At 42.6% G+C, this 22,812-nt stretch overlaps 1 protein-coding gene across 1 annotated transcript in view; it reads right to left on the bottom strand.

Annotated features, from left to right (window-relative positions):
- Nucleotides 1–22,812, bottom strand: part of LOC308081817 (uncharacterized protein) — a gene marked incomplete at its 3' end in the record, with an annotated part of 58,795 nt that overhangs the window by 19,318 nt on the left and 16,665 nt on the right. Inside the window, exons 3-5 of the mRNA XM_080423441.1 lie at nt 10,663–10,825; nt 9,284–9,859; nt 7,909–8,039 (exon numbers count right to left, since the gene is read on the bottom strand). Of these exons, the coding sequence (XP_080279567.1) occupies nt 7,909–8,039; nt 9,284–9,859; nt 10,663–10,825 (870 nt within the window). The remainder of the gene's footprint in view (nt 1–7,908; nt 8,040–9,283; nt 9,860–10,662; nt 10,826–22,812) is intronic.

Genomic DNA, 22,812 nt, shown 5'->3' with positions numbered 1-22,812 from the left:
GTTGATAAATGAGGGCCCTCATTTATCAACGCAGCTTATAAACCGGCTTATATTTTTCCATATATTCGGCCGTACACCAACGTCGACGTCACATTTATCAACGAATCCTACACAGCTGATCCGGTTCTACATTTGGTCCCAGGCTTGATAAATGTCACGGCTGGAACCTAGCGTCATTTAAATAACACGCCCTTAAATATTCTCAAAACGCCCCGATTTTACGACACACACACACACACACACGCCCGCCCAGCTGTGTTTTTCATGTATTGTAATCCGTACCGTAGCGGTACAATCTTTGTCACGTAGGCTTGTAGCCTACATGAATGACATATTATGATACCAATCACATCGCCATGAATGGAATACGTTTGTATATTAATTTATTTAACCCATACCGAGCAGTGCACAAGCAGTCATGTAGGATATTCCCCGTGAGACGGCAGTGGTTTCGGTCCGTCCCGTTAATAAGAGATTGGAGCGTCGGGTTTATATCCTTAAAGGGTCTACACCATGAAAATCACTTTTTTCTTGGTTTTTTGTATTTTTTGGGGTCCCCAGTGTCTCTTGTACCCAAAAAAATGTTTTTTTTTTAAATTCAGTCATTCCTTCTCATTTCATGGATTTCCAGAATGGGCGTGTCTGAACAGGCGATCTCAGAATGGAAATGTTTATGATGTCACAAACATTAATGATGGCAAACCCAATGTTAAATGAAAAGTGCCTCGAATCGCTCCGAAACTTTTTCTACCCCCCCTAAGTGGGGGTCTACGAACAAATGCTTCGGGCTCGGATTTTTTTTTTAATTAACAGACAGAATTGCTCAGTAGCCCCCCCCCTGCACAATAGGACGTTTTGGTATTGCAGCTGAAAGTGCTGTATAAGCCAGAGACAATTGACTTGGGATGAGTATATCTGAGTGATGATTTAGGCTCAAACCTTTTGAAAAAGGTTTGAGGGACATACACCATATGATATTAAATATCAAATATTTTTTTTAAATTCATGGTGTAGCTCCTTTAACCCAGCCAGGTTGTGGTCTTCAAAACTCTCTATGACATAACTCCATAACATAGGACAAGCTACTGTAAGTTTGTACACCTCACTGTCCATGAAAAGATCGTCGGCAGTCCCGACCGCGGGATTCCCGAGTCCCGACGCGAAAGCGCTCGTATATTTTGAAAATAGCAGATCTACAAGCTCACAACGCGTCGCGATGCGACCCGTTTTTGAGCTTGCAGATCTGCTATTTTAAAATAGCCAATGCAACTGAATGACTGTTAAAGCAGTTTGTTTAAATTACTTTATAAAATGTTATATTTTCACAGGGATTAATTATTAGTGTGTAGATATACATTTAGGAGTGGATTATGTGTCCAGATGCCTGTCAGACAGTCAGACAATGCTGCTCCGCAGGTCTAGAATGGAATAAACGGGCGCAGCCAACGTCAACAACTGGTCTCGACCAGACGTGAGATCTCAGCGTACCCTAGGATGAAGCCCACGTCAGGATATATTGATAAATGCCGAAAGGTGCGGTGATCTCGCCCTACGCCCATTATTTGGGCTGCACCACGTTGATAAATGAGGGCCAGTATGTTGATGGAATCCACCCATACAAACATTATGACTCTGATAACACATTGTAAAGCTAGCATTGTTGTGCTAGCGATGCTAGCTATAAACATTCCTATCAAAGCAAAAGCCTTAACATTCAGACAACTGGTCTAAATGTGTGTTTGCTGCTCACTGCAGTAGAATAGAAGATGATGATAAAGTGGAACATTAAGCTTTGATTTGGTTTATTTATCAAAGCTAGCAGCTACCGCTAGCATAGCTAGCTTCTGCTAGCTATGCTAGGGGGTAGCTGGTTGTATCAAAGCTAGCATCTACCACTACTATAGCTAGTAGAAGCTAGCTATGCTAGTGGTAGCTGCTAGCTTTGATAAATCAACCAAATCAAAGCGTAAGGCTAACGGTTAGCAGCAATAAATAAATACACACACAAACATTATTATCAACCAATGAACAATCCTACTATATAATTGGAGTAACCTCTGTCTGTCCGTCTTGGTGTCTTGGTGTCTTGGGCCGACCGGGTATGGGCTAGTAATAATAAACACAGCTTTGACTCACCGCTTAGTGCAGATACATTAATAATCACCAGGGTTACTAAACGTAAACAAAACCGCAGACGAGTCTTGTTCATGGTCCCGTTGTTAGCATTAGCATTAGACCCAAGTATTGCTAAGCTCCTCCATTTCCTCTGCAGGGGAGACTAATCGATGATCAAAGAGTCTCAACAAAAAGATCACAGATTCTCTGATCCTTTTTTATCTTTCACAGGACTTCTGTTCATTCATTTATTCTCACCACATTGTTTCTGATTGTATAGGACTCATTTATAAATTAAGTATCTTAATTTGTCAGTTTTACCAATAACCTGAAACTATGTTAAAATATAATATATAAAGGATATCAGGCCTGTGGCGGGCATAGCGACGTCACAGGGTCGAGACGCCGTTAAATCAGCCCACTTTCGCCGCCATAGTGAGTGAGTAGATTGACAGCTGCCACAAGTGTAGAGTAGTGTAGTGTAGTCTGTAGTCCTGTGTTTGTTGTCCAGCAAGTAGACGGTGTACATTATTATCTATCTCTAACTTGTCTGTTGCTCTAATTTAGCAATGGTACAACAGTGCTGCATTATCGGATGCAATGCCAAGGTTTCAAATGTTAAATTAAAAAAGTTAAATTGCACACATTTCCAACCTGGAAGAAAAGCTTTGGAGATCAGATGTCGGAGATATCAAAGAAACGTCGTATGGCTTGGCTTGGGTATCTTAAATACAATGAGATTGAGCTAACAGCTAAATTGTGTTTCTCTATGTGTCCAGTCTGAGAAACGTTGTCTAACGTGGGTGGCTCACGGTCACGGTGGCTGAGTAAACAGCCAGGGACTCTTGTCTGTCTGTCAGCAAGTGTTCAGACGTCGGAGATATCAAATAAATGTAGTATGGCTTGGGTGTCAGCTGACGAAATAACATAACCTTCAACAACATTCCCAAACACATATACTGTAAGCTCAAACGAGCATGACAGCACACAATCAAAAATATAAACATCTGATCTGTTGGAGGCGAGGCGAGCATCAGCGTTGCCATGTCGGCTTATTATAAGCAACTTTGGGCTTCTTTTTCTGTAAAGTTGCTTGTAAAATTGGTAGTTGCGGGGTGCGTTTTTTTGTGTGGCTTATTTATAAATTGTACTTGCTTATTTAGGCTTTAAAAAATAAATAAATAAATTTAAACCAAATATTCTTTATTTTATTGCAAGAGTTTTTTTTAATAGCCTATGTACAAGCTCACGTGAGCTTGTAGATCGGCTATTTTCAAGTAGCCGATGTCACTAAGCCACTTCTTTTGGGCTTGTTTTCATAGACCTGGTTGCTTATTTCTCTCGCAAAATATGGCAACACTGATCGCAACAGGTCCGTTGTGCACTTTCTCAATGATCAATGAACAATATAAAATGAATAATAATACTTCGCTATAATAATATTATAAATATATATATAAATAAGCAGTACTCAAGATGACTATATTTTATTTCGGTTACACAACTAAGCAACAAAACGTTGTTCTTTTCAGGTAAAATGAATGATTGTGACTGACTGGGCACTGTCATTACATCTGATCTAGGGCACAGATGTAATGACTTTTTTCCAGGTAGCGTGCCTTTGCGTCTGCGTTCAGCTTCTCTCTATATGGTATCTCTCTGTCACGCATTGCCCGGTCCATCTTCTGTCCTTTAGGCTACCAATAAATTCGCTGTAGTGCAGGACACGGTCGTGACTCGTGAGTAACTGTCAATGTTGTTGATACGAGCTGTTGTTATGGAGCTCACCTAATATGGCCACCGGAACTACTTCCGCCTAAGCTTGGCCACGCCTTTTGCCCGTAGCCTATTGATTATCTTAGCAGCACATGGGGAGCAGTTAAGGGTTAAGTGTCTTGCTCAGGGACACTTTGACATAGGCTGTAGATTGGGGCCGGGACATAAAACCGGGACCTTATTCCCAGGCGGCCTCTCCCATTCAGCTATGGAAGCCATGTAACAGCTGTGTAAAAATTATAATATTTCAGCTTAGGACTGTAAGAAAAGTGAATCCTGCATTCCTTGCAGAGTTTGCATTCCTCCCAAAACTGATGATTTTGTCAGTGTCTCAGCCAGGGGAATACTGAACAAACATGTCATTGTAAACATGTCAATAGTCATAGTTTAATGTGTTGATGTGTTAGGTTGTAGCCTATGGCAAGGATGACCTCTAGTGACCGCGGTCCTCTAGTGGTGGAGGATGAGCAGCGCACGCGTGTGTGTGTGTGTGTGTGTGTGTGTGTGTGTGTGTGTGTGTGTGTGTGTGTGTGTGTGTGTGTGTGTGTGTGTGTGTGTGTGTGTGTGTGTGTGTGCGTGCGTGTGCGTGCAGATCTATAAGCTCACAGCGTGTGGTGTTGCGATGCATTGTATTGTGAGCTTGTAGATCGGCTATTTTGGGCAAATGTTCCCTCAGAATCTGGATGTTGTTAACCACTGCTCCAACACTGCTGTACTGCTGTAAATATCTCCAGAGTCCTGAAATGTCTCACAAAGAGGGAGAGAGAATCGTAGCAGTGTTAGAGCAGAAGTGTGGCCAATTGCATTTTACTTTTAAAGTACAGATCCTTAGAATCTTTACTTAAGTACAGTACTCAAGTACTTTTACTCCGTTACTGTCCACCACTGTGCGTGTGTGTGTGTGTGTGTGTGTGTGTGTGTGTGTGTGTGTGTGTGTGTGAGAGAGAGAGTAGTCTTTCCATTGCTTTCATGAATGTTGATATAACATTGGGGACATCTGCTGGCCAACGTGTTTTATGACATCCTGGACAATGTATTATTAAAACCATAGATATATATAAAGGCTAGATGGCTCAAGGGGACGGCGCAAGCGTAGCTCAACCGCGGCCATCTTGAAACAGTCATTCATAACATTATGTCTATGGGGCATATACTTTGAAATAACCATAGCGTGCTCAATTTTCATCCGATTTTCAAACGGTTTGGTGTGTTGTAAACACCAAAGATGTAGTTATTATACTGCATACTTATAATCACGTTTTTTTTTATTTTTATAATTTTATAATTTTATAATTTTATTACATCTTTGGTGTTTACAACACACCAAACCGTTTGAAAATCGGATGAAAATTGAGCACGCTATGGTTATTTCAAAGTATATGCCCCATAGACATAATGTTATGAATGACTGTTTCAAGATGGCCGCCATGTGGCAACGTCGTACTCCATTAGCCAGCAGCGCGGGTGAGTCATCTAGCCTTTATATATGAGAGGTAATGAGTGCACACAGGTAATGCAGGTGTAAACACAGCAAAATAAACACACTTAGAAGAATTAAAAGGCTTCAGAGTTTAATTACACAAAATTGCTGATAACATGACAATAAATAGTGGATTTTTGGGAAACAAAGCCTTTACAGAAACAAGGTGGATAACCTGTGGCAAATGTGTTATTGGCTGGCTGTGTGTCGGCTGATTGATTGATTGATTGACTGACATTTTTATTAGTTAAAAAGAATGTAAAACATCACAATTACATTAATAATACTTTTGACTAAAAGGTCCGTCCAAAAAAGTCCTTGCAGACTTGTTTCCGTTGGGGTCCTTGGTATTCATTTAATTAACATATATAGTAGCAACCAAACAGTTCAAATAGCATGAAAAAAAAAATCACACCCTGTGTGAAGTGGGCGGTGTCTTGCTAGCTAATCACAATACTGAATGGAGTCAACCAATCATGTACAAAAAATAAATACATTTATTGTAACACTCTTTATGATGGAAAAAAACATAACTTAAAATAAACAAATGTATGTTTTTTTTTAAAGTTATGGTTTCTTATATAGGGCTATGCACATGTGTCATGTGACACTGGCCAATCACAGTCCTGAATAGACTGTGATTGGTCAATCACAGTGCAGGGTTAGGCGGGGTACATTTTTGGCCAATCACAGCGCAGGATTTGTTGTACAAATATCCAAACCTCACTTATAGGGGCGGTTTCACCGCCCCCAAAAAATGAAAAAAATAATATATGTACAAAAAACTGGTACTACCTCCTCTTTTGGCCTCCAGAAAGATGAGTTTTTAGGGCTGTTTTAAATGAGCCCAGCGAACTGCATTTTTTCAGGGATGGGGTTAAGACTATTCCATACCTTGGTGGCCGTGCTGTAGAAGGAGAATTTGCCCATGTTTGTTTTATGGGTGGGTGGTCCCTCTAGTTTCGTGACTGTGGGTGTCACTAACCTTTTGGAGGTATTTAAACAGATATGCGGGTATGGGGGCATTTTGGGCAAATCTGCATTTACAATTTTGAAGACCAGTCCCATTTTTTGTTGATTAACCCTGTCTTCCACCCTGAGCCAGCCTAGGCTAGCAAAATGAGTGGGAGAGAGGTGGGTCATGGGCCCCAGTCCGAGGAGTAGTCGAATCAGTTTGTTTTGGGAGGTTTGAAGCTTAGTCTTCAGTGACACTGAGGTGTTGGAGAACCAAGAGGAGCAAGCATAGTCAAAAAGGGGCTGAATCAGGGCCCCTGAGAGGGTCCTGAGGGCCTGAGGGTTGACAAAAGAGGAAACTCTGCCCATAAATCTGGTTCTCTGGTTTACTCTTTTGACCACCTTTGTTGCCATGCTTTCACCTGTCAGGTATTTGCCATGAGTACATCCCAAATAGGTAATCTCTTCTTTGCTAGAGATGATTGTATCATCGACTTTGACCTTGAAGTCATTTACCTTCATCTTACTGAGGGAATGTTTGAATAGATTCAGTTTTCCCAAGGTGTAGTGACAGTTTGTTATCGGTAGGCTAAGCCAAGTACGGATTTTGGAGAGTGCTAAGAGCTTCCTCAACTTGCAACTTGTCCTCACCCGAGATCAGGAGTGCCGAGTCATCAGCGAACAGGAACAGTTTGCAGTTACAGGCAGCATTCATGTCGTTAATGTATAGAAGGAACAGTACCGGCCTTTGACTGCTGCCTTGAGGAACCCCGCAGCTCACTGGGAGGGATGAGGTCATGGTTCCGTTGATGTCAACCACTTGTTCTTTACCCTCCAAGTAAGATCTCATCCAGTTTAGTGATGTGCAATCAAAACCAATCGCCCTCAGCTTATCAAGTAGAATTGAGTGGTTTACAGTGTCAAACGCCTTTTGGAGGTCCAGTAGCGCCAGAGTGACTCCATTTTTCTCTGGCCAGGTAGGGGGGTGGGGTGGGGGCGGGTAGGGTTGGACACGTGGGGCGTCAAGGGTGAGGGGGGAGGTAGGGGCCAGGTAGGGGGGTGGGGCTGGTAGGGTTGGATAGGGAGGGCTTCAAGGCAGGGCCGGCGCGCCCATCAGGCAGAGTAGGCAGTTGTCTAGGGGGACACTAGGGGGGGCGCCCAAAAAAAAAAAGAAAAACGGCGCTGTCAGACATAGGATGGGACAGGCGCCAGGAAAAATATTGCCTAGGGCGCAAATTGTGTAGCACCGGCCCTGCTTCAAGGGTGTGGGGGAGGGGGGGCTAGGCTTTTTAAGTGGTTCCAAGGGAAGCACTTGGGTCTGGGGAGGAGACGTGTGTTCGGGGGATGGGGGCTTTGTGATTGCAGCAGGGCAGTGGGGGAGGGGGTGGGGGAGGGGTGAGGCAGTTGTCCTGTGTTGGCGCCATCATGTGAAAAACAGGGAGAAAAATGTCTCTGTTTACAAGCCTTCCCCACAAAGGAAAACCGTGTAAACGTCGACCTGTGACCATTGAGAAAGCAGGGAAAAGAACTCCGTTTCCCAGCATTCCTCTTGGTGGGACACTCTGTGGTTGTCCTGGTGTCACGTGTTGCATGGGGAAGCCCTCTCGACGACGACGCGTAGGGGGAATCCTCTGTGTCGCCATCGGCCAGTCTTCTATAGACGACAGTCTGTTTGCGAGTGTGTATCCAGGGATCCAGGGATCCAACACCGTCGCTAGCCGGGACAAATAATCCATTCTCGTTTCACCAGAAAAACAACGTATTAGCGTCGTTCGGTTAGGCTCCGTTTGTGTTTGTAATTCTTGGCAAATGCACCTCATGGGACTCAATGAGAATTAATCCCTGAAGTATTGCCGTGTAGCACAGCAAGAAAAAGTCGCTGGCCTTGAGGATCATTTTCAAACGAAGTAGACGTTTTTTCTTTTATGCTAGTGAGCGCACGAAAATGCGACCGTCCCGCTCGACTGCCATCTCATCATCTATATATTCCACACAAGGTGTACCGCTATCTACCGAAGTGGAATGTACCATCTGGAATCATTGCATTGTTTGTCACATGGGCACTGTATATCTGCGGAAGTCAGAAAGAAGGGGGGAAAAGAGTGAAAAGCAACTAGTCTGTTTGTGGCATGTTTATTCATTCTGCCCTAGATTAAATTAAATTAAATGTTTAAGGATCCGCGGGAACCCTGGGCCTTTCCCCTATATGAGTCCTCATGTGTCTTTTCAGATTTTGAGTTCGGTTAAAGCTTTTGCTACAAATTGAACAAGTAAAAGGTGTGTCCTCTGTGTGAGTCCTCATGTGTTGATTCAGTGTCCCAGTTTCATTAAATCTTTTCCCACAAACTGAGCAAGCAAAGGGTTTGTCCCCTGTATGTGTCCTCATGTGTACTTTCAGATGTGCATTTTGTTTAAAACTTTTGTTACAAACTGAACAAGCATAGGGTTTGTCCTCTGTATGAGACCTCATGTGTCTTTTCAGTGCCCGATTTTCATTAAAGCTTTTTGCACAAACTGAGCAAGCAAAGGGTTTGTCTCCTGTATGAATTCTCATGTGTCCTTTCAGAGTTTGATTATGGCTAAAGCTTTTTGTACAAACTGAGCAAGCAAAGGGTTTGTCCCCTGTATGAATCCTCATGTGTCTTTTCAGAATTTGAGTATCACTAAAGCTTTTGCTACAAACTGAACAAGCAAATGGCTTTTCCCCTGTATGTGTACTCATGTGTCTTTTCAGATGATGAGAATGGTTAAAGCTTTTGCTACAAACCAGACAAACAAATGGTCTTTCCTTTGTATGAATCCTCATGTGTGATTTCATATTTTTAGCGTGACTAAAGCTTTTGCTACAAACTGGACAAGAAGAGGGCTTATCCCCTGTATGGATTTTCATGTCACTGGTCTCCCACTCATCACTGTCTTCGGTATCAGATTCAGAACAGTGTGAAGCCCAGTCATCACTGTCCTCAGTAATGTCAGATTCAGAAATGTGTGAAGAGAGGAGCTGTTGTGATGTTCCACAGTCCTCTACATCAGCTTGTGTTTTCATGTGTTCAGTTGAGGTGCTGGCTAGAGGCTCTGTCTCTCTGTTTTCATCATCATCTTCACTTTTCACTGCTAGTAATGTCAACGATGACCCTGCAGCCTCCTCTGGTCTTTGAAGTAACTCCTCCTCCTGCTCCTCTTTAATCTGTGGAGGTTCTAGTTTCACCTGGACCAGACTGGGACTCCTCTCCTCCTGTTCCTCTTTAATCTGTGGAGGTTCTAGTTTCACCTGGACCAGACTGGGACTCCTCTCCTCCTGTTCCTCTTTAATCTGTGGAGGTTCTAGTTTCACCTGGACCACACTGGGACTCCTCTCCTGCTGCTCCTCTTTAATCTGTGGAGGTTCTAGTTTCACCTGGACCAGACTGGGACTCCTCTCCTCCATTTCCTCTTTAATCTGTGGAGGTTCTAGTTTCACCTGGACCAGACTGGGACTCCTCTCCTGCTGTTCAGGGGAAACCTCCTCTTTACACACAGGAAGGAGTGAGAGACCTAGAAGGAGGACAGAGGTTATGTCAGCAGAGAACAACTCAATGTATGTTCTGATTGTATCAGATTTATTCTTCAACTGATTGTTGTTTTGTAATGATTATTTTATAGACATTTTACATTTCTTGTCAAGCGACACTGGAAATTACATGAGTGGATCATAGAGCAAAGCACCTCCATTCTAATGTGAACCTATGAATCGAAGTAGCCTTAGAAAATAACAATTCCTGAGACATGTGGCCTATATGGCTTCCTATAGTGCTTCCCTGTCTTCTATGATGCTTCCTATGGTGCTCTCCTGTTTCTGTAGCGTGAGGCTGCTTGATGAACAAGAACATCACCTGGACGTGACACTAGTATGTCATAGGGACATAGGGACCCAACCCTCAATGCTGAGTGCCAAGCAGGGAGGCATTGGGTTTCATTTTCCTTGTATTTGGTATGATCAGGCTGGGGGCAGAATCCCGACAGGGCGGAGACTGTAACCACAAGGCCACAAACTATGGAACTGGCCGAACAGATTTTTTATCGGTAACTAATGACTATATTCAGCTGGATCAATTTCTAGTCATTTGTATATCTTACCACATTGTGCTCAGTCATGCTGAAGCACATGGACATTTTCCACACATTGAGACAGTGAAGCAGAAATGTGTTTAATGTTTAGCAGGATAAAATGTTGACCAGATGCTGCTCAACACGTTTTATGGCGTCCTGCCTTCAGTGCAGACCTCCCTGGATGTACTCTGTTCTTGACAAAGTCTGGATAAAAATGTACGAGGCCTGAAAAGGCGTGTGTTACTCACAGCCTGTCTCAGTGTCAGTGCAGTAGATGGGAGTCGTGCAGGCAGCAGTCCTCCAGGGGGCAACAGAGCTCATGTTCTGACTCAGGGCTGCTGAGTCGTAGGAATTCATGCAGTGCTGAGGAAACATGTTGTGACTGGATAGATGGACATCACTGGTAGACATCTGCTTTATAGAGCGCGCGCGCGCACACACACACACACACACACACACACACACACACACACACACACACACACACACACACACACACACACACACACACACACACACACACACACACACACACACACACACACACACACACACACACACACACACACACACACACACACACACACACACACACACGTGACTATTCCATTTAGACTATAGTTATATTATAATTAAAAGAAATGTAGTTGCACAATTGAACACTGAATACTTTCAACCTGGTGTCCAGGCTATGTTGGTTATGTCATTCTAGGTGAACCTTTTCAAAAGGAAGGAGATCACATTGAGTCCACTAACCTCTGTTTCACTGGGATGTCCAGTCACTTTCCCATCACTGTGATCCTCCAGACCATGGGGGGTGCTAATATGTTCTCCTCCTCCTCCTCCTCCTCCTCCTCCCCCTGTGAACGTCTCCAGGCCAGTCTCTCTGGTCTCCACAGCCCCCCAATGCATCCATGCAGCTCCTTCCATCTTGTCAACCAGCTGAGAATGTTACGCCCTCAATTCAATACGCTTTCTGAAATGTAAACAGCACGAGGTACAGTAGTCAGCCATTTGAACTAAACAGATAACACAAAAAAAGTCTTGGGACTTGTTTCCATTGTTGTTCAATTATCTAGCCGGTCACACAAGCAATGCAACCAATTAGATCTCCCCATTGAAAAGGGTATTGGAGCAACCGAGTTTAGCGGACACAACTCAGACCTGTGTCTTTGATTGGTTTTATTATACTAACAATACAATACAAGCATACTAACTACCTAACATACTACCACTTCTAGCAGTCAGGTTATAAACCTAGAAAAGGAAACATAAACAACAACATAACAACAAAATTACTGACATAATATATAAACACACACTGTAAAACATATCAGAAATACATACATTTATCGTCATGTAAACACCGTCATGTAAACACCATTCATACCGTCAGTCTCTCGGAGCTCGCAATGGAAAATGACGAATGCAGCAATAACATCCTGTCAACTACTAACACTGATGCCTGCAGACACTTTGTCTCGTACATTTGTGAGGAAGTGGCTCCAAACCCATATTTAGAACAACTCACGGCCCAGTCATTTCAAATCTGTAGCTCTCTAGCAAGACAAGACCTATTTATCAACTTCTAGTTCCCATACATATAAGTTCCGCCTCTGGGGTGGACTTAAGCAACAGGATGTTCTGATTTCCCACAAGCATTGCATTCTTGCACTGGTTTCCTGTTACCACAGACACAGAGCAGGCTGGCTCTGGCCGTCTGCTCAGTCAGCCATTAACCCTGTTTTTACACAAAGGCCCTCGTCTTTGTCTAACCTGCCCCCGCTACCACCTCCTTGGTATGCAGGATCCTTTTGAAGCTCATAGCACAGCAGGACATCTGCTTTGGGCTGTTAGATCAGCTTGTGACTCTGTACTACTGCCTATTTTTGTCCCATCAGGGTTAACTTTAATAGAACATGTTTAACTACTGCAGGAAATAAAAGCACATCACTATGGCACTAATAATCCACATTTCCCTGGAAGCTTAATTATTGTACATTGAAGCATTGGCCAAATTGTCAAATATTACCTAAGATCTACATTGATTGATTGATTGATGTAGTTTATTTAGTAAGACATGAGAATAGTACATGACAGTACATAACAGTACAAATTCACAATACAAGGTCTACTAAACTGGAACTCTCATTAAGCACTAAGCTTGTTTAAGATGAGAACCCCATGCACACAAATCATGATGAAATATAAGAGGCAGATAGATATACACACTACTATACAGAATGTCATACAATCAGCTTTCAGGTTACTGGTATGAAGAGAGAAAAAAAAATATATATATATATATATATATATATATACAAAAGAGGAAAATGAAGGAGGGGGGGGTAGGGGGGGTAGGTTAAGACTTAGACAGGGGCCATTTTCGAATTGCAGCCTCCTGAAGGTGTATCTTTAGGGCAGTTTTGAAAGTGAGTAAGGTTTTACACTCCTTTACTCCTTTTGGTAGGGCATTCCACATTTTTGATGAATAGCATGAGAACGAGTTCATTCCCTTAGTTGAGCCAAATCTGGGTTGAACATGATTTGTGGAGCTGCCTCTGGTGTTATGATCATGGACTGCATTAACATTTTGGAAGTATTTTGACAAATACAGGGGGATCCCAATGTTGTGGTGTATCTTGAAGACCAGGACCATAGCAAGTTGCTGTACTCTGTCCTCAACCCTAAGCCATCCAATCCTAGAAAAATGAGCAGGGGTTAGATGGGTTTTGTGATTGAGGCCAAGAAGTAGCCTTACAAGTTTGTTTTGGGATGTTTGGAGCCTTGTTTTTAAGGCCTTGGAGGTGTTGTGATACCATGAAGTGCATGCATAATCATAATGACCTTGAATGAGGGCCCCTGCAAGAATTTTCAGAGTATTCTTACTGACTAGACGATCAATCCTCCACAAAAAGCGTGTTTGGTTGACATTTTTGATCACTTTTTCGGCGTTTTTTCATGCTCACAATGCGTTTTAAATGAGCCGATCTACATGATCACAATGGTTGTGAGTTCCACAGATAAATCACAGGCTTTATCTGTGGAACAGAGTAAAACTACATGTAGGCCTATAACCTCAACTCTCCAAGTGCTTGTCAGGGTGGGGGGTCACAGTTCAAATATGATTATTTTGGGGGGTCGCGACTTGAAAAGGTTGAGAACCATTGTATTAAAGTATGAATCTTAATGAAAAAACAAATAAAAATAACAAGTGCATTGTTAATACACAAAGTCATTTGGTAACTATTTTGTTATATTCAAAGTGACGCGATGTGACGTGTTGTGAGCATGTATCTGCTCATTTAAAATGTGTTGTGAGCTTGTAGATCTGCTCATTTAAAACGCATTGTGAGCTTGTAGATCTGCTCATTTAAAACGCATTGTGAGCTTGTAGATCTGCTCATTTAAAACGCATTGTGAGCATGTAGATCTGCTCATTTAAAATGTGTTGTGAGCTTGTAGATCTGCTCATTTAAAACGTTGTGAGCTTGTAGATCTGCTCATTTAAAAACGTGTTGTGAGCTTGTAGATCTGCTCATTTAAAATGTGTTGGGAGCTTGTATATCTGCTCATTTAAAATGCATTGTGAGCTTGTAGACCTGCTCATTTAAAACGTGTTATGCGCTTGTAGATCTGCTCATTTAAAACATGTTGCGAGCTTGTAGATCTGCTCATTTAAAAACGTGTTGTGAGCTTGTAGATCTCCTCATTTAAAATGTGTTGGGAGCTTGTAGATCTGCTCATTTAAAATGCATTGTGAGCTTGTAGAATCTAGATCTGCTCATTTAAAACGTGTTGTGCGCTTGTAGATCTGCTCATTTCAAAACAAATCTTGAAAAAGAAGAAAAAAATTTGTGTATCTTGGGGTCCGTGGGAAAATACATGCTAAATTGGGGGTCCTTGACATGAAGGTCATTTGGTCACCAGAGAATTCGACCCAGGACAATTCGCCCAGCCGCGAATTTGAGTCAGCATGAACATGTTTGAGAACCACTGGTTTAAACAGCATTATGAAACAAGCCTAAATATACAATTACATTTTAGAAACAATTAAAGTCCAAAAAACACAACCTACAACGACCAATATAATACAAGCTACTTTCCATAAAAACAACATTATGACAGCTTGATGACAACATAGTGTGTTGATGGAATCCACCCATACAAACATTATGACTCGATCTGCTAGCACATTCTAATGCTAGCATTGTTGTGCTAACGATGCTAGCTATAAAAATTCCTATCAAAGCAAAAGCCTTAACATTCAGACAACTGGTCTAAATGCGTGTTTGCTGCTCAGTGCAGTAGAATAGATAGAATATGATGATAGTGTGACATAAAGCTTGTATTTGTCTCACCATCATCTCAAGTGTGGATTTATCAAAGCTAGCAGCAGCTTAGCCACGGTTCACATGACGCTCGTCTGTCACAAGTGTCATGGCGCTACTTGTTCCCGTTTTTTGAAAATTGTACATTTACAACCCGTACATCTACATAAACGTTCATATTTCAAAAATAAAGTCCTGACCCCAAAGCCACGGATGTAACAAGTTAAAGCGCAAGGGGGGGAGCCGATACACAAGTGCAGTGCCCGCTCCAATCAGCAAAAAAACTGTTATCATAAGAACGACCGCCTTCGTGAGCGAGCAGAGGGAATACATAGGGGCGCGTTGTTGAAAGCATATGGAGAAAATTCGGAGAAATGGCCGGCGATCGGATTAAAAAGCTTTTTATTGAAGAATACAGAAGATACAGATACTTAGACCCGGGCGCTTTAACTTGTAACATCCATGGCCGGGGGGTCAGCACTTTATATTTGAAATATGAAGGTTTATGTATATGTACTGGTTGTAAATGTTTTTAAAAAATCAAAAAACAGGAACAAGTAACGCCATGACTGTCATGGTATGGCAGTCATGTTTCAGGGCTAGCAGAAGCTAGCCCAGACTGGGGCCAAGACTACACCGTTGTAACGTTAGCATGCTAACGGTGGCTAACGGGGAGCAGCAATAAATACACAAATAAACATTATCATCAACCAATGAACAATAATAATAATAAACACAGCTTTGACTCACCGCTTAGTGCAGATACATTAATAATCACCAGGTTAAGGTTTACGAAACGTAAACAAAACCGCAGACAAGTCTTGCTCAGCACTAGCCTTAGATCAAGACTCTCATAGATGTATTTTATCGATGTTACCATTATATCTACGAGAGTCTTAGCGACCACCATCCTAGTTTGTCCTGAAATGTCACCAGTAAAGCCCGTATTTCTCCGAACATGTACAAATGCAAAATATAAGGTGCTTACCCGCTTGCCCCACATGTTTACTAGGTGTCTGGAGTATTTGTGCAATGTATTAGTCCATATTGTTCAATAAAGAAGTGTTTTAATCCCGTCTGTGGCCGAACGCCATTTCCCCCCCTCGTTTACTTCCTGTTTACATTGAGTGTAATTCCGGCTTTCACCAGACACGCCCCGCCACTACCGCCCATTGGGAACATTCCGACAATATCGGCTACAGACGCGATTAAAACACTTAGTTATTGAAATATATGGACTAATACATTGCACAAATACTCCGGACACCTAGTTAACACTTGGGGCAAGCGGGTAAGCCTTATATTTGGCATTTGTACGTATAAATACGGGCTTTACTGGTGACATTCCAGGGCACACTGGGGGGGGGGGGGGTGGTCCTTAAGACTCGTTGATCTTGATCTAAGGCAGGGGTTCTCAAACTTTTTTATACCACGACCCCATTTTTGGGGGCAATTTTGGTTGTAACCTTGGTGGTTTTAAAGGATATTAGACATATTGATTATCTTGGTAGTAACCTTGGTGGTTTTAAAGGATATCAGACCTATTGATTATCTTGGTAGTAACCTTGGTGGTTTCAAATGATATCAGATCTATAGATCTTGGTAGTAACCTTGGTGGTTTTAAAGAATATCAGACCTATTGATTATCTTGGTAACCTTGGTGGTTTTCCACAGAAGGTCAACCTGTAGTGTTCAGAGCTCATATCTGCTCTACATACTGTGTGTGTTGTTTCTCCTGTGTGATACTGCCCTCTAGTGGACTGTATTCATTCCTGCACAGATAATCATTCATACCTCACTGCTTCTGTTCTCTGGACTATTTATAGGAGTGTGTGTGTGTGTGTGTGTGTGTGTGTGTGTGTGTGTGTGTGTGTGTGTGTGTGTTATACCCTGAAACAGGGGAAATCTCAGTAAGAATGCAGACACAGTGTTTCTTCTCTGTCAGCAGCATTGAGAATCTTTACTGTCAATTTAGTTCAGAAATATTTACATAGTCTCAATAATGTTCCTTTTTTTTCAACTTAACACTTTTCTTTTCACAGGTAGGTACACTGGTAAAGATAATAACATTTATCTTCTTTTCACAGGTTAGACTCAGTCAGGTAAATATAGAGGTAAATATACATCTTTTTCAATAACCATGAACTTAAATCATATTACAGTGCAAAACCACTGTAAACACAAACAATCATTTTCTCTTGACTCTATAATACTGCTTGGTGCTTTATTCTCTTGGAGAATGAACATAAATGCATGAAAGTTACCCACACACACATTAGCAACCTTATATATAATATATATATATCAATATTCGGTCACAAAGTTACTCAAACCATAAACAAAACATCATGATAACACTTTCAAACATTCATGAGCAGAAATGCCCATTTTGTACCTGAAACAGGGGAAATTTCAGTAAGAATGCAGACACAGTGTTTCTTCTCTGTCAGCAGCATTGAGAATGAAGCAACAGGCCCACAATCCCACAGAAACCCTGCTCCCTCTGCAGACGTGACCAATCGATTACCAACACCATAACTGTGAACTAGTAGAAACTAGTAGATAACAGATTCAGTGATCTCTTTTGTCTCTGTTCACCTTTTAACTTTTTAATCACTTTCACATGACTTGTTTACATTCTTTTAATGTCACAAAACAGTTTCAGCAAGATTTATTTGCTTTTAAATGTATAGTTATGAACTTTAACTTATTTATTTAATTAATGAATTGTCTTGACTGGATCACACTGGATCACTATTATATCACTATCACACACTCCCCTGCAATATTAGATGTCGTCCCGACATCACATCTCCATTTGTATGGAACGGTCCAAAACCTAGTTTAGGTCTAGTATCCCTGCATAAAGAAGGGTTGGTACATCTGGAATGGGTTCGGCCATATTGCCATGGGTTGAACTTGGGGCTGATACTGATAAAACACTTCATTGGCATGTGCTGCACTATAGCATACTGGGGTACCAAGTTGGTCATATGTAAAGATTCTAGGGGCTTGTCTTTCTCTCCTTGGCCTGTCATGTACTTGTTCTCCCTCATCTTCGCTTGAACTTGGACATGGGGATATGGGGTTTTCATACTGGGCTTGTTGAACTGGTTGTACATCATCATTCTGATTTTCATCTTCCAACAGCACATAGTCATCCTGTGTCTCAGACTCATCTGTGTTCGTTACAGGTCTTTCTCCAACCATTGGCTCAATGTCCTCTTGGATGTCACTGTCGACATGCTCCATAACCCTTTCTGCATTGGGCACTTGAGGCTGCACCATCGGCTCATAGTAATACCCCCATTCATCTTCGTCACATTCCTCTTCCTGGCTTACATTTTCTGCGACTGTTTTTGTCTTTCTTTCCTTTTCCTTAGGTGCTGCCTCTGACTGGACTTCCAACTGTAAGTGATCACACGGTAGCAACAAGTTGCGATGCAAGACTCTCAATCTTCCTTTTTCCTGCTCAGGTTTGACTTCGTAGACTGGGATGTCATTTCCAACCTGGCGGATCACAACATGGATGTGCTCTTCCCAATGATTGTGAAGCTTTCCAGTGCCTCCTCTTGGTGTCATATTTCTGACCAGGACACGATCACCGGGATGCAACAATGAGCTTCTCACTTTTTGGTCATAGTGTTTTTTACTTCTGTCTGTTGACGTCTTTGCATTCTCTTGCACTATTTCATATGCTTCCTGCATTTCTCTTTTCCATTTCTCCATGTATGTTCGATGGTCTGCTTTTCCTTTCTCAGAGGTAAGACCAAACAGGAGGTCAATGGGTAACCTTGGGGACCTTCCGAAAAGAAGGTAAAAAGGGGAGAAACCTGTGACCTCGCATCGTGTGCAATTATATGCATAGATTAACTTGTTCAGGGATTCTTTCCAGTTTGTCTTCTGCTTATCGGTAAGTGTCTTTAGCATTTGCAGCAATGTTCGGTTAAAGCGTTCGACTTGCCCGTTTCCCTGCGGGTGATAGGGTGTCGTTCGCGATCCTGCTACGCCACAGTTCTTTTTCAGCTGGGCGAAGAGCTGATTCTCAAATTCGCCACCTCGATCATGGTGTATGCGTGCCGGCATCCCATACTTAAGGGCATAATCGTTGAATATTCGATCAGCAACTGTTTTGGCAGACTTGTTGGTGGTGGCATAAGCCTGTGCAAAACGAGTAAAGTGATCAACAATCACCAATATATATTCATAACCGCCTTTACATTTGTCCAAGTGGAGGAAATCTATCAACACAAGTTCAAATGGCTGCGTGGTGACAATATTGGTAAGAGGTGCCCGTGTTTCTCTGCATGGTCTCTTTTGTTTCAGGCACATACAAGTTCTAGCCACATAATGTTCAATTTCTTTTTGCATGTAGGGCCAAAAGAATCTGTCTCTGATCAGTGATGTTGTTCGATCAATGCCTTGGTGGCCCATTTCATCGTGTAACTCTTTCAGTACCGTGGCCTTATATCTCTCAGGTAGTACAAGCTGTGTTTTGTTTGATGTTTTCCTGCGGAGAATGCCATTGTCATCAATATGAAGTCTTTCCCATTCACGCAGTAGACACTTGCTCGGCTTACTGAGGGCATGTCCTGGTGGCTTGCTGTTCCTCAATTTGCACTGCATTATTGGACCAATACTCTCATCATCTTGTTGCGCTTGCTGAATGTTTTTAATTGAGAATGTTTTTTGCGTATCTTCACTCAGTGCTGTACATTGGATCGGGCAGACCCACGGTGAGTTGGAGTCTTGAATCACAACAGCTTGGTTTGTTGCAGCCACACAATCTGATGTCAACTCTTCCGTACACTGTTCCATCACCTTCTCCATATTCACAGGCATTCTCGACAGACTGTCGGCATCCACATTTTCTTTCCCTGGACGATATCGGATGGTAAAATGGAAGTCAGCGAGCTCTGCTACCCATCTATATCCCGTTGCATTGAGCTTGGCACTTGACAGGACATAAGTGAGTGGATTATTATCAGTGAACACAGTGAAAGTTGGCGCGTAATACAGGTAATCTCTAAATTTTCAGTGATGGCCCACTTAAAGGCAAGGAATTCTAACTTTCCTGAGTGTAAATGATAATTCCGTTCAGCAGTGTTCAGTGTTCGGGAGCCGTAAGCTATAACACGGAGTTTACCATCTTGTTGTTGGTATAGAACTGCCCTGAGGCCTTTATTTGACGCATCGGTATGGAGGACAAATGGCAGTGAGAAGTCTGGGAAAGCGAGGACTGGTGGCTCAACCAGACAAGCGATTAGCCGTTCCAATATGGCTTGATGTTCTTTAGTCCAGACAATTGGTTTGCTTGATGGCACTCCTTTACTCTTCCTTGTAACCTGCCTTGTGTTTGTCCTAAATTGCGGCGCATTGTTGTCTTCTGTTGCTTTCAGCAAGTCATAAAGTGGCCCAGCGACACGGGAAAAGTCCTTTACGTATTGTCTGTAGTAGCTTAGTAGGCCCATGACAGTTCGTAACTCTCCTACGTTACTCGGTCTCTTATCTTTCAAGGCTCTTACAGCAATGGTGTCAGCTGGATCGACTTTACTACCTTCGGCTGAAACAACTCTTCCCAGATAGCGGACCTCTCGTTTAAACAACACACACTTGCTGGGTTTTAGTTTGATCCCATACTTCCTCAACAGCCGAAGCACTCTTCTGACATGATTTACATGATCCTCAAATGACTGGCTGTACACGAGTGTGTCATCCAGATAGGGGATGCAGATGTTGTCTCGCACGTCTTCCAAACACTCCTCCATACAGCACTGAAACACTGCAGGTGCATTCATCAACCCGAATGGGATCCTTATCCATTCGTACAGACCCCATGGAGTCACAAATGCAGTCAGCGGCCTACTGTCTTCATCCACAAAGCCCTGATGGTAGGCCTTTCCTTGGTCTAGTAATGAAAACCACGAGTTACCTCCAAGACTGTCAAGGATGTCCTGCACTCGTGGAATTGGTTGTCTATCAGGATGGGTCTTTTTGTTTAATTCTCTGTAATCTATGCAAAGGCGTAGGCTTCCATCTTTTTTTCTTACACAGACAACCGGTGAGGCATAAGGTGAGTTGGATTTCTTCACCCATCCTTGTGCAATCAGATTGTGCAGGTAGTCTTTCATCTCTTTATATAACGGCTTTGGCACTGACAGGTAAGTACGCGCTACAGGCTCCATATCTTTCAATGATATGCTTAACTTCAATTTCCCGATGCATCCAATGTCATTATCTGATTCAGAGAAAGAGGAGCGTTCTTCATGAAGCATATTCTGTATTATTTCTCGTTCATGCTCACCCAGGTGGCTGAGGTCAATTGGTGGACTCCATTGAGTGTCAGTAGCTGGCTCACCCTCTGCATTCACTTGACTCACTAATACTGGCGGTTGGCGTTTGGGTTTCTTTAAAACAGTAGCTGGATAAACAGCCTGAACCTGCTGTAAGGTGCCCACAACAGTTCTTCCAGACAACTCAATATCATGATCAGTGGGGTTTTGAACATCAAGAACAATGTAAGGTGGAACACCACTTCTGAGGGTTACCAAAGTCTCACAAAACTCTAGGCCTTCAGCCCACTGAGGATTTATGTCAGGCTCAAATACAAGTGTGGTAAATTTCTTCAATGGCCATGTCTGTGCTTTACAATCAATCTGAACAGAGGTGCGTTTTGGGACAGTTACTTTCTCTTTGGTTGTCCTCACAACCTAGTCACATGACTGTTCTGCAGTCACCAGATCAATAAATGCTGTGACATTTTCTCTCTCAAGACTTGGGAAAGCCGCTCTCAATGTCTCATGCAAATGTTCTCTTTTCATAGTATCAAGTTGTTCTGTAGCACTAGTTTTTATTATTTGCTCAATGACATTAAAGCCTAGGATGGGCTGTGAAAGACATCCGCCTTTCATTACTAGCATGGGGACAACAAGTTCTGTGGGGTCAGTTCCCTCTGCGGCTAATCCAAAAGTGACCTCAATGAAACCCTTATACGGCATGCTCTCTCCATTAGCAGCTGTGATCTTCAAATCACCAGGGGCGTCAAGTAGTTCAGACACATCTCTTAATCTTTCATGGGGCAAATATCTGCTTTTCATCGACAATACAAACTTGGGAACCTGTATCCCATAATGCTCTGGTTTTATGGCCTTGTATGTAACAATCAACTATACAGCGTTTTCCAACCAGACTAACAAGACAAGGACGGCTGTCCGCTTTCTCTGTGTAGGCAGCATTTACTTTTGGGTGAACGTGCTGGTTGCACCGTTTTCTATGTCTTGGCCAATGCTCAACTTGACAGGTTTTTGAACATTAAGTGTCATTTTTACATGATGCACACCTCATAAATCTTTGGTCTTTCCCAGGGGCTCCACAGTTTGAGCAATGTTGTTGGGACATTATATTGTTGCCAGTTACTCCCAGTCCCGTGGGGGTAACCCCTACCCATTTAAAGGACCCTCTTTGTCTTGTCTGGTTCCTCTCACCCTGCAGCCTGCGGCGAAATGTTCACTACTACCACATCTGTAGCAGTGGGTGCAATATTAATTTCCACTTTCCTGGCAGCCAATACATTTGTTCTGACGGGCCCGATTCGGGATCTGATATTGCTGTGGCAAGAACCTTTGCTGATACTGAGCTCTCTCTTCTCTTCGTCCTGGGGTAGGCCAATAGCGTTGTGGGGGATACTGAAACTGGGGAGGGGGAATGCATTACTGTGCTACGGGGGAGGCCAAATACTGTGCTTGGGCTGGGTTAGGCTGGTGGATTGACTCTTTGATTTGTGCAACTTCAGCGCCTATGTTTTTCAATAATGCCATGTCAGAACGCATTTCTTTTAGTTGGTTTAGTACATCAGGATGAGTTTTGTTGGTGGGTTCCGAATTTGGGGTTTTAATTTTTTTATCTGTGGAGGTGTTATCAGACTGGACTGTGTGCACAGTGGTTGGCCGCTGTTGGGTAAGTAGTTTCTTTTTATTCTGTCTTTCTGTTTCATTTGCGCATGCAATGTTTAGTTTTTCAAGGAGCAGCTCATCACTAGTTTTTGTTTGTTGCAGGTAAGGCTGGAGG

The sequence above is a fragment of the Gymnoscopelus braueri genome, assembly GCF_963280865.1.
Source record: "Gymnoscopelus braueri genome assembly, chromosome: 3".
Lineage (NCBI taxonomy): Eukaryota > Metazoa > Chordata > Actinopteri > Myctophiformes > Myctophidae > Gymnoscopelus > Gymnoscopelus braueri.
This window is presented reverse-complemented; position numbering and strand designations above follow the sequence as displayed.